We start from the raw sequence: 17245 nt of genomic DNA on the forward strand, positions 1-17245 counted from the left end.
TTGCAGAATTTATCTCGACTGTGTGACAGGTGCAACGGAGTCGATGCACAAATTCAGGGTTTTTTGGCATCTTATGTAAACCAATGGCTGCGCTTGTGGAGTTGTAGCTGGCGGGATTTGGGGTGATCGCCGGGCACCTGTGCCAATCACAGTATCCGTAGGAGGAGTTCATGGGCTCGGAGGTGTGTCTGAAGAATACGAGTCTACAGCTGCATACTGTATCCAAGTCGGGGAGTAATGGCATGAGTACTGCTTATACTGTTTAGACAAGCTTTTCAGTGCGCGCGTTGGAAACTAATATTCGACTATTTCTGTTTTCACATTTGTCACAAATTAGACCTGCAGGCACTGAGGGGCGAGGCGGAGGACAGTCGGACAAACTTAGTCAAAAGCGACGAAAGTCCCTAAACTCACAGGCTGAAGGGGCTTCAAACGCAAACGATTCATCCTTTCTGGCTGTTTCAGAGAAGGATACGCTGCTGGACATGTGAATTTAAAGGAGATACTTGCCAAGAACAACAATGAAACCAACGACTGCCCTGTGTTGCTTCGGCTTTCTCCTGACTTGCGTCTTGTTTGGGTCGAGCTCGTCACAATCAGGTGAGTGAACGCCGTCCGTTTACTCATCGGTAGTTGTGTGTATCGGTGGAGTGGGTCTGTGCGCATGGAGCGCAGTGGCACAATTATGCACCGAGCATACTTTTTTCTTTTATTAATGATATTCTTTTTACCGATGTAACAAGAGTCTTGACAGACCCAATCCGCACCTCATGCTGTCATTTTCACCATCAGTCTTAAATCCTAATGTTTGGTAAACGTTGGATAAACAACAGTCTTAGCATTACCCTGGAGAAAAAAGGGCTGACGCACAGCGCGCTGTGATACTGAGACACAGGTGACGGGTCCAAACAGATGGCAGGTTGTAGTAGATCTGTTGTGATAAACTGACTGAATCCAAGCCAGTGACTTGCTCTGTCTTTCTTCGTGCACAGAGCGGCACTGTTGAATTTGGAGAGAAAGGGGAGCATTTTATGTCCATCACACGTGTCCTTTAGATACAACGTGGACACACACACGAAGTGACAGCTTTGCTTCAAAACAGGCTACTGTGCTCTTGTCTTCCCTCCTGCTGATAGACGGGCGGTCTACTGCGTGTCTCAGTATCAACAAGTTCCTTGTCTATTAAGTTCTTACTTCTTCCAAGAAAAAAATATGCCTAGAATGACTATTATAGTAGAGGTAGTAAGCTAAAACCTCCTGCATTGTGTTTTGATTTATTTATAGCACGTCTATCGGTTTGTTGAACGAGCGTCGTCATTCCAAAGACTCGTTTGATCCAACTACTTAAAGTTGTGAGGACTAGTTAAACAGTCTCTTGGGATGAACAGTGGTGGACCATATGCATTCAACAATAGGGATATACAAAATAAATAAAGCGGATTATCGTGAAATTGCATTATACTGATTATATAGTGACTTCCCTTAGGGATCGTGTGCACCACAGTTTGACAATCAGCATTGTAGCGCATACGACTTTGACACTGACAGTGGCAGTACCGTCTGTACAATGAAGTGGCGCTCTTTACGCACAGGGAGATATAGGTGCGCTCACTGACAGAGTGGTCCAGGTATTCCTCGTGTTGTGGGGCGTGCGCGCGCGCGTGTGTTGTGAAAGCGAGAGAATGGATGGTTGACAAATGTTCACCGACTAGACAAAAGCAAAAGTCACCACCCTCATCATCATCATTATCATCATCATGCATAATCACCTTCACACAGGACGACGGTTGAAATGAGTTGAATGAATTTTCACCCAATGACATGTGTCTATAACTCACACACGTTCCCTTCCTCAATCAGTTGCATTTCTCTGCGTTTAATGATGCTTCTTACGCCCCCAGTTACCATCCTTTCTGAAATAATTTTGACTACAAGGAGAGGTGAAATAATGGATTAAATCGACAATGACACATACAGAGAAAATAAATAAAAATCGTACCCAGCCTAAAATGTATTTTATTGTTCAAGCCAGTGTTGAAAGCTGTGAGATGATGTGAGATGATTCCACTTATATCAAATCATAGTATTTTCTGTAGTCTCTCTTTTTTTTTAGTGCTGAGTTCTACCTCTTTTTGCCTCATGGGTCTTGCTGCTTAAAATCTTAAAACTCAAACTTGTTTTGAGGAAAACATTAAAGGAGCATGCTTTGCAGTGCATTTCTTTAAATTTGATCTCACAACCAGTGAATGCGCACAGTTTAATGTACTGGCCCACCACTGTAATTTATGGTTGATTAAAGCCGCATCCAGGAGAGCCTTCAAGGGAACAGGGGGCGGTTGAATTAAGTGGTTGGATACGGTTTCTAAGTGTTTCCTCCTGACATTTTACGCTCAGAACATTGTGTTGCTGCAAAATATCAGAGATGAAAACGCAATTAAATGTATTATTTGTCTTCTACACACAAAAAACAATGTTCTATCAGTTAAAATAATGCTGAAGAAACACGATAGTATCTGGAGGTGATCCCCCCCCCCCCCCCCCCCCCCCCTCTTCCCTTCCCTTCCCTTCCCTTCAGTGCGAAGGAAATAGTGGTTTATTCAAGAAAACAATTTTGAGTTTGGATGTCGGGGTATTTTGTAGATCAATTTTCTTTTTTTTCTTCTTTTTTTGTAAACTTAGATTTTAAGCCCCAACATTGACTTTAAGATTAATGTTTTGTTGCTCGCAACCTGAACACCAGGAAATGAAATGTTTTTTATCCTATCAGAACACAATTAATCAAAAAACATCGGAGATTTATGTTTCGATAACCTGTCTGATTCATTCCTCGGAAAAGAGAGAATCCAGCATGAAGATGACAGTGGCAGTGCACTTTCACATAGACATACTGATAGAGCTCCAAATATTGAGTAAATGCGTTTTGAAGTCAAATGAACACAACAGAGACAAAGAGAGACGAAGACAAGCGAGAGAGGCAGATTATGCAAATATCATTGTGTTAACACGGATTAATTTCTGTCTGTGAGAAGGAACGGCAGAGAAAGGCAAAGTGATGGAAAATTTCTGCCCTATAGTGTGTGTGTGTGTGTGTGTGGTTTGAGTTCCTCTACTATGCATGCAGTAGTAAAGGGGTTAGACATTGGATATGACGGGATAATAAGGAAACACGCATGCATGTTCACACACGCACACCCCGCAATTGATTTTTCATGAGGTTCTTTGATACAACCTTGCATTTCCCTTGATGAGTCATTAACGCCCATAAGGCCCCATTATAAGTAGGCTGAATATTTGTTGTATTCTATACCATGCATGCTGCTTGAAACTTTCTCATCTTCAAAATGTCACCTTTTCAGCAACTGTGAAAATCAGAACCTTTACATATGGTAAGTGAATTTATGCACTGATGGAATAGCTTATGAATTCTGTAACTTCACTGGCTCTCCATGAAAACTATTTAGTATTTCACTGGAAATTATAACACCAAAACAGTTAAGAGGAGTTAAGAGGTTTTCACATGCCATTAGGGCACATCATGTCTGCATGATGCTGAGTGTGCCACCGAGTTCCTGCACTCTACTCTGCTCTTCATTTGATTGCAACTATATGCTGGAGTTTGAGGGTCGAGGTGGGAAAAGCGTACAGCTGCAGATTCTGAACCATATGGCCACATTCCGACGCTCTATCCATGTTAATGAATATTCATATATTTTGTGCGCAGGAGCACAGTGAAGTCATCTGTTACGAATGCATGCAATTTTTGTGAGTGCTCTTTCAATTAGAGTTATCAGTGAAATGTGAGTAAATAACTTCTTTACATGATCCTGTTTTACAGCTTTCTACAGCTTTTTCTTTCTTATTTCAACATGAAGAGTTAGGTTTTATATTTAAGAATTCAGATAGGGGATGGACTCTCTTCTGGAAATTAGTTGAACGAGTTAGGTGGCGATATTCTCTGTGGCACCGACTGTATACTTAATTTAAATTGACAGTGCAGTTCTAGTTTGAAGCTGTTTACAAGGGGCCAAGTGAGGCAAAGAGAGATGCACTTTGAAAAAGGAGACATGAGGATTTATTTCTTTTCTTTTTCTCTCTTTTGCATGCTCACCACACTGAAGACTGACACTTCTTATACAGTAATTATTGTTGTGCATTTTTTCTTCCAATCTGAAACATGAAAAAAGAATGTTGTCACATTTAGAAACCCACGCAGCTCTACTTTGCCACCAGGCCCTCTCACAGTGATGTCTTTTCCTTCTGTCGCCTGTTAGAGGAGCTTTGACCCTCTACAGCCGTGCTTTTTCTTAAAAGAATGGCAGTCTTTGATTAAGTGGTGACCCACATCTATTTGTTGTAAAAACGAAAGTGAACATCTGTACTTTTTGCTCGAGCGGCAATGATTAATTAGTCAGCAAATATTTAGATAATTGATTAATAGTTTCAAGTCATTTATAAGCAAAAATATCAAAGCTTTGATGGCTCCAGCTTTTCGACTATGATCATTTAATACCCTTCCTCATCCTAGTAAAGTGATTCTATTTGGGTTTTAAACTTTTGATCCAAGAAATTAGACTTTTGGAGAGATCACCTTGAATCAAAAAAAAATGTGAAAACTATTCTCACAATTCCCTGGTGTTTTATAGACTAAATGATTAATCATTTAATCAAAAAATCATTAGTTGCAGCTGTATTTTCATCTCATCTGTCTCTGCTTGGCTGAGAGAGGCAGCTTAAAGTTATTGATCCAGACAAACACAAAGTGTGATTATTTGTTGAATGTGATAAATTATTAGGTGTAGGTTATCACATTATTGTTTTCCCCTCTCTGGTGATTTTTCTTTTCTGTGACGATGGTCAGAATGAAAGGATCTTAGTCGGAGAAATTATATGTTTTGTTGCCCATACTATGATATATGTTGCTGACAGTCAAACAACAAAAACAATGCCATAAGACATTTGCAGAAGAAAATAAATTCTAACCATTTTTATTGTGTTTTCCTCTCGAGGGGATTTCCCCCTGAAGCCAGATAAGAAATAAATAAAAAACTTCTGTTTTTGCAATCTAGAATGTGGTTTCATTGTGAGAGAAGTGGAAACCATTAAGCTTACTATAAATCTCTCCACTTTTCAGCAAGCAAACTGCATTTGAACCACTGGCATCAATAATGTAGTACCCACAATGTATCCCAAGAATCCGTAATGAAAAATCACTACCATATTCCTACAAGGACTGAACGTATGTGTGCAGTGGCCTACTCATTTTTAAGTCTATGACCTCATTGTCCCTAATGGTGTTTTTAATCTGCTGTGATATTACTGTTATAGTTTTTAATTACTACCTCAGGGACCTATAACTTGTATGCTTTTATCCTTCTAAAATGGATTGGATTACCATAGTGTTTGTTGGATAACACAAGGACATTGTTTTTAATATTTCTTTCTGAAGACACAACTAGAGACAATGTTTTCCAGTTTTGACTTGTTGATGGGTTCACAGATTATCTTCAGCCAGCAGAAATGACTGGGTCATATCTGATGTGACCTTTACAAGTGCTGCTCCGTAATTTATCACGTGCAGTTATAAATGCACGATACATGTGCATGTGTTTGGTCATGCATCATTGTCAGCTCAGCTATTAAATGTCCTCTTTGTGAAGGATGTCATAATTGGATTTGAGCATCACCCATGTCTGTACATGCTTAATCTGGACAGCTGTTTATAACGTGCATTTAAAATGCAAATTCTGTGTCCATAGTGTGGTTTACAAGCAATTAGATTACTACAGACTTGACAAGGTTTGTTGAAAATTGATTTGCTTTTTGCTGTTTTTCACTCTCTCTAGATTTCTCTGTTGTTGTCATTTCTCTCCTTGCTTTTGGTAAATTGAGTAAGCTTTGTGTTTTGGTGTGTAAAAGAAAGCGAGGGGAGCAAGAGATAGAGACATAAACAGAAATACTGACAACCTTTGTGCCACACAGTGCCTGAGTACAGAATTCACAGCAACCTAACCATCATTAACAATGCATAGCAACAAACACTCTTATAGAAGAAGAGTGATCCCAGCGGGGATAATTGATCCATGTATTTGACCCCTACTATACACCCACTAGGAGCAGTGGGCAGCCCCAGTGCAGTACCCAGGGACCAACTCCAGTTCTTTTTGCCAGTGCCTCGGTCAGGGGCACTGACAGGAGTATTAACACGATGGTCTTTGATGGTGGGAGGAAACAGAAGAACCGATGCAGACATACAGAAAGGACCTGGGATGGGCAGGGTTCAAACCCAGGACCACCGTGCTAACCACACTGGGCTGCTATACACAAACAAAAGCAAGGTTCTGCTTGATATTCTTGAAAATTACCACATCAGTTTAGACAGATTGGGGACATTCAGTTTCAGTAGCGGGAAAATCAATCCACTGTGTTTTAATTAGGCTGGCAAATGTGTGTTTAGGGCCACCAAGAAGAGCTTACAGTATTAAAAACAAGAACATTCTCAGGGCCTGTGCAACCATACAGCCTTTATGAGTGTGTCTCAATGGAGTAGACACAAACAACACTCCAAGAAGAGGCTAAATGGTGCAGTGTCATGCCCAGTGCAGACAACTGTCAGTCAAAAATTCCTGCTGTATCACAATTCTTACAAGGTTCAGCTATCAGGGTAAATATGTCATTTGTACAAAATGAAATGTAAACTGTAAATATTGTAACTACATCACACTTTAGCTTAACTAGCATTGTTTCTACCTTTAAAGCAAGTGAAACTATGACTAAAACCTTACAGTGGCCGTACTTCTCACTTGAAATGGCATGTTTTGGCAGTTTTCACAACTTTAAATTCAGAATTCAAGTTGCACACATTTTCAATGTACCTTTCTTTCCTAACCAAAGTGTTCATTTGTCTTACCTTCTTCAGGGTGATTCAGCTCCTGCTGGTGTTCACCTCACTCACTGTGCATTCTCAAAATTAGAAAAGGTTCCTTAACAAAAACATAGATGACCAAAATACACAGTAACATTCACAGTAATGTTACAAAATATAGGGCTGTTATTTACTTACATAGGAAATTTTTTTGCAAAATATCAAACAAGCATATTCTACATATGATATTGTAAACAAAGTTTTCTTGTGATATATGCATAATATTCTTCAAAATACTGTGTATTGTTTTTCATAGGATTCACATAAAGTCGTCTGTCAGTGCAACCCGGTGCCAGTGTGCCTCACACATTGGCACACTCACTCCAAGACTTACTCCCACATACTTAACACACATACCCACACACTCATACAGCCGTCAACCTTGGGCCATTACACTGTAGTACAAGGCAAATGTGTAAGATCCAGGCCCTTGAAAGCTTGACTCCTGTGTTCAGCAAACAATGTAGACGTCAGAGTCTTAACACACCATGTATGTCTGTCAGTTTATGAGACTTTTGATCCCCATTGTTGTTGCTTCACCCCCTCTCACAATAAGACTGTCTGTCCTCATCCTCCTGTAGGGCTGCGGGAGGCTGTCAGACACTGACCCTTTTGTAAACCACATTTTGAGGGTTTCAAACTGTGGTGACAAAGGGTCTTTACATGCATATTATACTCTGTGTGTGTTTGTGTGTGTGGTAACTGTGTCTGTCAGTGTTTGTCTGTGTACGGCTGTATGGTTGGAGGGATGGAGTGTGACTGACAGGCTAAGCAAGCTCCAGAGACTCTCTCTCTGCTCCAGTGTCTGCTTGTTCCTCTTCCTCCGCCCACCGCCTGCCTTCATCTGTGGCTTTGTAAGCCTCCACATAATGTGGGAGCATTAAAATGACAATGGAAATTATGGCTAATCTTTGTTAAGACACACTCACTACTGCCATGTTTTAGAATGTGTCCAATGATAAGAGTTGGTCTGCCATGCTTTTTTCTCTCTCTCTGCGGCGACAGCCTGACACATTGGAGTGACGTGTTTTATTCTCACTTTTTTGTGTTATTTTCCCATTCCCGCTCAGAGTTAATAATGGTGGCGAACATATGAAAGGATGATAATAGGCTGACAACTTGGGCATGAAAGACTAGCTCCACCTTCAAACGAGGCTTTCATGCAGTTCTGCATGTGGGTGCGTGTTAAAGGGCTGATTTCTCTCGACTCTCTCCCTCTCTCTCTCTTTCCTCTTTTAGTAATCCCCTTCTAAAATATTCATAGCTAATCTGCATTTACAATGTAATTACAGACGGGCTTTGAGTGATATCGGATATGGCCGGCGGAACACACGCTTCTTGCAAAATCTTGACTTGGTGATTTGTGTGCCTGAACAAATATGAAACAGGCTTTGGATATGTTATGCAGGCAACGTGTTATTTATGTATTCATTTTCTGTTAAAACAAACAAAATATTTTACTCAGGCAGTCAGTACACTTTGAAAGTTCACAATGAAGAACTAACAATATAACACATACAATAGATTTGATAATTTATTAATTTGGGGGCCTTATGAAAGGATTTTAATTGTTCACATTCTGTGATGTTACTGAGTTGTTATCATAGCTCCAAAAGAATGAACATCTTTTATGTCTTTGTGTTTTGCCCCCAACAGTCAAACCCTGTTCCCCATTTTCGGCCTGCATTCCGTGGTAATGAAGCAGTGTGCCCTGTACGCTATTCCTGCAGGTCGATTTTTCACTTGTGTTAGAGGACAGGGGGTGGTAGCGTCCTTTTAAATGAGGCACTTGGCGTTTGTGACCTGTAATAAATGAGTTTGCAGTCAGTCATAGCAGCTGTAAGGAGACATCTGGGAGCAAGAGGGAGAGAGAGAGGGAGAGATATTCAGACGTCACACGCAAACAGTTTATCTAATACAGTGAAACATGGCTGCACCAAACATGCTATCTTTTAAATAAAACCTGATCCTATTGTAAAATTTTAGCTGGTTGCTGTCACAGAAAATAAAAAGGTGAATGTAGGGTTATATGCCATAGAGAACCGTAGTGTAATATCACTATATCACAACGATCTCACTACTGAGTCCATAATACGTCTATGTCTGAGTTTGAGGCAATTTTTTTATTTTTTCATCAGGGATGTAGATGAGATTAAACAAAGGCTGCAATAAAGAAAGAATCACAGACTGAGACAAAGAAACAGAAAAGTAGAGAGCCTGTAAAAAAGAAAAGAAAGTGTATTGAGTTTTAATTTTCCTAACTGTCATCAGGTAATTATCTTCAATCTATCTTTTTTGCACTCACATACCAATACATACATACATGTAGGTAAGTGAACAAAATACAAAATTAGAAAATAAAGAGATAACAACCGACAAAGGATTTATGCAATAGATATTTATTAAAATGGAAGAAAATAGCTACTATGGCTACTATTTTTGAGCCCATGACAGCAATTTGTGACAGGCTTTCATTTAAACCCCCTTAACATCAGCACACCCATCGATAACTATACAACTAATGCCTTTGTGTGGTTGTTTAGCTCTGTCTTTAGACTTTTAACAATATTAGTACAGATCAACAGTCATGACTAATGATTTTCAGTGAAATAAAATAACAAATGTTTAAATAGATTTTTATGGTATGTCATTTCCTGTACATGAGTTCTGATTCAAAGGAAATGCTAGTTACTCTTTCTAGCCTGTACTACTGTGGCTGTCACTGGTGTAAAGCAGCAGTCACCTTGCAGCAGAGCAGAAATAGCGCAGCTCTCTTTTCCTGGATGTGAAGGTACATAAAGCACAGGATGAGAAGAGCAGGAAAGGCAATTGACCTTGGCTGCTTTTGGGGGCTGGCTATATAGCCATCCAGATAGATGCTATGGTTCTGCAGCTTGGCAAAGAGGGAGGAGGAAGAAAGGGACATTGCTGAGTATGACAGTTATTATTCATAGTGTACCTAGAAAAGGTTTTTTTATTTTATTTTTAGAAGATTTATGCATAACTGTTGAATATGAACCATTGTACAGGACTTACTTCATTTACAGCCTTCTCTTTGGTAAAATTACTGAGAATGGACATAATGTGCAATAATAATAATAAAAGTTATAGTTGTACAGAATATAACATACCAACCTCAGATAGACACTGTGACAGCAAGCCTTACAGTGTGTGTGTGTGTGTGTGTGTGTGTGTGTGTGTGTGTCTGTCTGTGTGTGTGTGTGTGTGTGTGTGTGTGTGTGTGTGTGTGTGTGTGTGTGTGTGTGTGTGTGTGTGTGTGTGTGTGTGTGTCTGTGTGTGTGTGTGCGTGCGTGCGTGCGTGCGTGCGTGCGTGCGTGCGTGCGTGCGTGCGTGCCTGCATGCGTGCAGAGACAGGATGTGTTTGTTGGAATGGTTGTGTGGGATGGAAGTGTATATCAAATTTGAGAGGAGCTGACTAAGTACAATCCAAGTCCAAAGTCAACCCTGCCATTTGCCTGCTGTGCTAGACTGTTTACCTGAGACAGGGGTGCTTTGTCTCAACCAGTCACTAGTGCATGTGTAAACACACAGGGGGGCACACTGCATATCATGCTGTTTCCAGCCCCCTGCCTTTGTTCCAAAACCTCTCTCCCACAGAGAGACATTATCCCCCGATGGCAAGGTGAATGGGGTGCTGATGTAAGATTATTTGTAGCAGTCAGAGTGAGAGAAAAAAAGAGGGTGGGGTATTGAGAGAGAGAAATTCTCCTAATTTTACTCAGAGAAGGGCAGCCAGGCAGCCAGGCACACGGGAGGAGAGGTGTCTTTTAGCTGGGATGGAACATGGGTGAGTGTCTTGGGAGTCTTGGTTTAAGTGGTCGCTATCACAGGAGCTGGACGGACAATTAATCAGCAGTGGCCCAGAGGGAAGCTCGGGCTCCGACAGGGACACTTCATTCTGCACAGGACAAACACACACACACACACACACACACACACACACACACACACACACACACACACACACACACACACACACACACACACACACACACACCTGCTGACAGGCTCACCCGTAGCTTCTTCTCACCTCTCTCTTTTTCCTCTGTTGTCATGCCTTATCTTATATCCTCCTCCTTGTCCTCCTTTCTCCTCTCATCTCCCTTCTAATATTCCTCTTATGTCCACTTCTATGCTACCCTTGACTTTCCTTTTGTCACTTTCTTTTGCTCTAATTTTATTTTCTGACCTCTTTTCTTTTCTCCTACTCCTCTCTTCCTCTCTTCTCTTTTCTTTTCTTTTCTCCTCTCCTCTCCTCTCCTCTCCTCTCCTCTTCTTTTCTTTTCTTTTCTTTTCTTTTCTTCTCTTCTCTTCTCTTCTCTTCTCTTCATGTGTTCAAACATGTGTTTAGGTCTGTGATCCTATTGATTAGAATCAGTTGACAGTCCCTCTTGTGATTTGACAGCTGACTCCAAACTCTTTAAGAGTTTCTTGCAGCTGTACAGTGAGACAGGGAGTTTGGGAGAGAGGAAGAATAAGGTGACAGAGGATGGACTGGTGGCTATGCTTCACCCTAACCGCCCCTCCTTTCTTCCCTCTGCTCATCCCTTCATTTCTGGCTTTCCACCCCCTCTCTCCCCACGGCTGGCGCTGAGTGATTGATGGATTCAGGTTTGACATGGCCTGGTTCACCCGAGGGCGTTAGCAAGGACACTGGTGAGATTTAGCCAGATGCTAGGGAGAGGCAGACAGGAAAAGTAAAAGACAAAGAAAGGGAAGGGATGAGGTTGAGCTAGACACTGTTGACCATCGTGCCTTGCCAGGTTTGCTGGGGTGAGTAAGCTTTTTCTCAAATGGTGCACCTGTTTGCAGTTTTCCATTGCATCACCTTGTGGCTTTACCACTATGGCTGCGTTGTAATGATGGGACTGTAACTGAATGTGCACTAAAGGCAATGAGTTTCAATAATGAACCTTATGGCAGAGTGCAATACATAGAGACATTGTTGTTGATGGAATTGGATTGGACAGTGATTACTGTCATCACTGCATTTTTGTATTTATGACAGGGATTTTAAACTTCTTTTTTTCCCTTTTTGCTGATTATATAGTTTTCTCAGAGCATACAGTTTAAGTACTAAAGGGGATTGAGATACTTACATTTTAAGCAAAATATTTATACATGACAATGGCAGCACACAGTTGAATGCACAACAATAGGGCCTCATTCCAAACATGAAACAAATACTTTTAATTTCTAGGAAATTAAATGAGAGTATCATGCCTGTATACCAATCTATTAACATCCCACATCTTCACATCAACTTCTCTAGATATAGTAGTCACATATTAAACTAAGCTGTAGCTTTTGTTGTGTGTATTGATATAAAGACATAAATAATTTACTAAAGGCAGTAGGTCCAGTGTATGTGTGTCTCTCGGTTGGATTTAGTGGAGGCTGTGTACTGTGTTCTCCTCCAGGGGGTCCCGGTCCTCCCAGTAAGCAAACACCCACTTGACAAAGAGCCAGGCAAAAGGGAACAAGGCCCACAGTGTCTCTCTGCTCCAAGTGCTTTGTCCTGGAGGAGGCTCCTGCCGCGGCTCCCGGTGCCCAGTCCCACGTGAGAGGCCTGGAGATGAGGAAAGCACTTGTCTCATGAACATTGTCCAGCACAGGGATGGTCCCTCTGCATTCAACAAGTCAAACCTGGGCAGAATAGATCTGAATATGGTTTCAAATGTTTATACCAGTTGGGGTGGACTTGAATTATTTGGAAAAACAAACAAGCAGCAACAAAACTGACAAGCATGCCTAAAATATCTGAAGTGCCATGAAACATTCTCATTATAACTGAACATAAAAAAGCCTAATTTTTAAGAATACATAGGTATGGTTCTCAATGTTGTTCCCCTTTAAATATCTCTGTCTACTGAAAAGAAAAAAAATATCCAAAACATACAACACAACTGTACACCACGGCTGTGGTAAAGAAAATACACTACTGAGCTCAGCCACACTCTGTTCCTTTTTACCTTAAATGAGTACATATACTGTGTTCCATTACAGATTTGTGATTAAGTGTATTTGTTATAGCAAGCATAAACTGGTGATGCGATCACGGCTCATACATGCTACCTTTTAGCTAGGTGAACAGTAATGCTGCTCTGGACATGAGTAGAAAAAATCATTATTGTGTTACTGTGAAGTAGATGATAACATATTTGCTGGGCGATATAAAATGAGCGATCACAGAAAAGGTTTGAGGCAGCACAAACCTCATTCTCCCTGTCCACACTAAAAAACAAAGCTGGTAAATTTCAGCTTCACCCACTCTGGGGTACAACTTTGGTACCACATCTCAGTTTAGCTGGTGGGATGGCTCAGTTTAGAGTGGACAGATTGAGGGCCAAAGAGGAGAGAAGATGCCTTTTATAATTTTGCTGGCTTAGTGTGGATGTACTACCAGTTTCTTAAGACATAATGTAGCAAAGTAGAACACTTCTTGAGGGGTGTAATCCTGCCTCTGCACTCTGCCTGCCTCCAGTTTTCCCAGTAAATTGGAAGTTTCATCCTCTCAGTGCTGGCAATATCTCACAATCTCTGTCTGCATGGTGATAAGTATATTGTGTATATGTCACCCAGCTGTCTCAGAGCTGTGTCTGGCTATCTGAGCAGTAAACACAACAACAACAACAACAAGTATCTTCTGCTCTGCCTCTCACTGCTGCCGACCACACTTCAGGCGTTTGCTCTCTTTCTGGCTTGTCTAGCTTGGCAGCAACGTGAAGTCAATAGGATGAATAAAACATACCTGAATCAGAGCCCTCTACCCTGGGAAATGTCAAGCTGTCAGTATAGCTTAATGAGAAAACATAGGGCTGGTCCCAAGGGTTGGACAGTTTATCGCGTAGCACCTACAAAATGCAGCCAGGCCATTTGGTTGCTTTGTATATGACAAATACATGAACTCTGGCTTAAGTGGTTGCTTGTCAAAACACTTGTCAACACACACATATGGATACAATGGTTTTCAACCACTGTATCCATATTTTCCATTTTCCAATGACCATAATGAATAAGATAACTTTGTTTTTATTTATGGTAAACAAAATTTAAATTTGTATGTGCCATAAGAGGTTTTCTGTAAAAAAAAACAAAAACAAACAACAACCGAAAAAACAAAAACAAAAAAAAACTATTTATTTTCATGGCTCATCAGGCTGAAAATGGTGCATTTTCTCACTTAGTAAGAGGCTCAGTTTCCACTGGGGCTCTCCAGTGTGGAAATGTGTTTGCACACATGGTATTACAAACAGTGTGGGTAAAAACATCCACCTTACTGCATATGGAATGTGCATTTACTTCAACTGGTCCTGTCAGTGAAAAACTACCATTTAACATGCATTACTACACATTTTGCACAACACTCATTTCAGCCTGTGGTGGTGGTAGCTAACCCCTGCAGCTAATAATCTTTAAATTAGGGATGAGGTCTAGGTTTAATTAGGCCTAGCCACGAGGAGGGTTGAAGCTCAGCGCTAACTCCAGCAACTTCAGCTGCCAAACCTCATCAGCCTAATGGAGATTCAAACACTGATGGCCCTCGGGGGGCTGACAGCCTAGCCCGACTTTCTGCCTTATGCCAACCAAGACCCACACACAGACACACACACACTCACATACACACAATACTATCCAACCATGGGCAAGATAATCAAAACATGATGAAGTTAAAATGAGACAGGTTGTGCATAAATGTGTGTTCAGCAGAGAAGTTCGACTACTTAATCACATCATTTAAGTCATTACTTAGGTATAGTGCTTAACTTGTCTCAACTTGTCTTCTCTGTGTTTATTGCCATCTCACATTTCAGAGATACTTATGTGATTAATGACAAACACTAAGTTCTACCAGTCCAACCTGTTTTAACAACCAGTAAACTCTCTATGTAGCATGCACTTGTAAAACTGATTTAAAATTCTCAAACCTCCTGAATGGTCGATAGTTGTCCTCAAGCACATATCTACACTTATTCAGAAAATGTGTAATATGGATTAGTCTGCCGGTTCTTTGTAACCATCTGGTGTAAGGTAGGCTATCCACCCTCTGAAAAAATCCTGTTGTATGAAAACAGGAGGCTGTAGCCAAGCAGAACACAGATCACAGATCTCACTCTTCCATGCCAGTGCCTGTTTCTTACCTTTATTCTCCTGCCATCTCATTGTGCTGTGGAAATCCCAACTCTGCTGTAACCACTAAAAACAAAGGGGTATGTGTGTGTATAGGTTGCCTTTTATACTTGTATTGCTTTTGGACACATATTTTGTTTTTCATTGTTGGGAATTATATGTATATGAGCTTTGAAAGCCATCATTTACAAAAACACACAGCACAGTGGGCTCTTTTGCACTCCATCTATTTGTGTCTGTACACCCCCCCCCCTCCCCACACACTCACACACACACACACACACACACACACACACATACAAGCCCCTGACTACACACATATACGGTACACACATCACATACATGTCGTGTGATTTGGCATCATACCCATATTTGGCTGCCAGTAGGAGAAAGTCTATAAGTTATCATTTCTCCTCCTCTTCCCACCCAGCATCTGCTGTAGTATTTCCCTAACTGATTTAATTGGTATAAACAATCTGACGAAACACTCGTTAGGTCCATCCAAACATGTCGGCAGTAGGAGAGATGGGGAGACGCTGATAGGAAAGTTCAGAGGTCAGCCGTTGACAGGAGAGAGGGTGGGTGGGAAAGAGTATGAAGGAGAGCTCGACCTTAGGTAGGCCATTACACATAATTAATTGTAAATAACACAGATAGGAAAACAAATATTGGAAGAGACAGAGAGAGAGGCTAAGTTTTCTGAAAACATAGTATCATGACAGTGTCATCAGCAGAGGGAAAAGGAGTAGAGGACAGCATCATACATAACAGGGAAGGAGAAAAAATGAGAAGAGGCAGAGTAAAAACATTAATAATTGACAACAGATAGATTGACAAACATGCCATTTTATAGAAATGATCTTAAATTATAATTCATAATTTTAAAGTCTGTCCTAAAAGAAATAGTTGCTTGCCCAAATGAGCATTGACTCATTTTTTGTTTTGCGATAATCATTCCTCCTGTTCATACTGACCACTGAGAGATCCCTTTAATGCACACAATGTAAGTGATTAGGGCCAAAATCCACAGCCAGTCAAAAGTGTATTTCAACGTTTTCTTGAAGCTAATGTGGAGATTCAGCCCTCCAGATTTGTCAAATCAAGTTGATATCTTTAAAAGTGACTGTCTTTTTGGTGCCAAATCCTTTCTTTCTTTCCTTCCTTCCACTGCAGCTAAATCTGAAAACACTGTTGAGACACAAAGAGGACATTTTCACTAAAAAGATGTTAACTGTGGAAGATACACACTCTATTTGACTATCTCAGACAGCTAAAGCCTCATATAAGCTTTTGATGAACTTTAAAATGCATTTCTGCTTAAAACGAGGGCTGTGTTTAATAAGTACCTCATCTCTTTGTAAGTGCATTTCATGGGGATCTCTCAATCGTTGCTATGAACAGGAGAAATGACTACAGTGAGTAAAAACTGTTTAAATTGACACCTGACTACTATTTTAAGACAGACTTTAAAACATTGTGAACGTGTCCTTTAAGAATGCAAACGATGAGAGGAGAAGTGAAGATGGAGCCCCTTGAGCCAATACTTCCTTTCAGCCATTCAGTTTTTTTTCTGTCATGAGCTGCAGGGAGAGTTCCTTAGTCATTTGGATTCAGTAGCATAAACTATATGCACTCTCCACATGTATTTTCAGATAATTTTCATTATCATCCACACTGGAAAGCTAAAACAGCAGTGTGGAAATGTCTGGCCCCGAGCACAGGCTCGTTACAGAGTGAAGAACCAACTGCTCCAGCAAGTCAAGATTCTCATAATTACACGACAACCAAAGTCTTACATCAGAATAATATGGTAGTATTTTTGAAAATATTTCTTTTAAGTGGCTGAAAGTTATGTCAGTTCAGGAAAAGAAGAGGGTTTTTTCTTTCTTCTTGATTTTTATTTATTTATTTTTTAAATTCAGCCATAGGACTGTAGCCAAATGTTTGCTTCTTTCTTGGCAAAAATCCATTATGATGAAAAGTTATGTAATAAATATACACGTATCCAAAAGAAGCACCAGAGACGTGTCATTTCTTCCTTTTCTTGAAATCTTCAAATGCATCTTTATATGGCTTCCACCAACGCTACCTCCTTCCACAGCACCAACATTTGACAACCACAAATAAGTGGTTATTGGGTGAAGGTGTTATTGGCTCTAGTATGTCACAGTG

At 40.6% G+C, this 17245-nt stretch overlaps 1 protein-coding gene across 2 annotated transcripts in view; it reads left to right on the top strand.

Moving 5' to 3' along the window:
- Positions 1-267: 267 nt before the first annotated feature.
- Positions 268-17245, top strand: part of erbb4b (erb-b2 receptor tyrosine kinase 4b) — a 337205-nt gene continuing 320227 nt past the window's right edge. For both annotated transcript variants that reach the window (XM_062431155.1, XM_062431156.1), the window contains exon 1: positions 268-600. In XM_062431155.1, coding sequence (XP_062287139.1) covers positions 522-600 — 79 coding nt within the window. In that variant the 5' untranslated portion in view covers positions 268-521. The remainder of the gene's footprint in view (positions 601-17245) is intronic.

This window comes from Scomber scombrus, chromosome 13, assembly GCF_963691925.1.
Source record: "Scomber scombrus chromosome 13, fScoSco1.1, whole genome shotgun sequence".
NCBI lineage: Eukaryota > Metazoa > Chordata > Actinopteri > Scombriformes > Scombridae > Scomber > Scomber scombrus.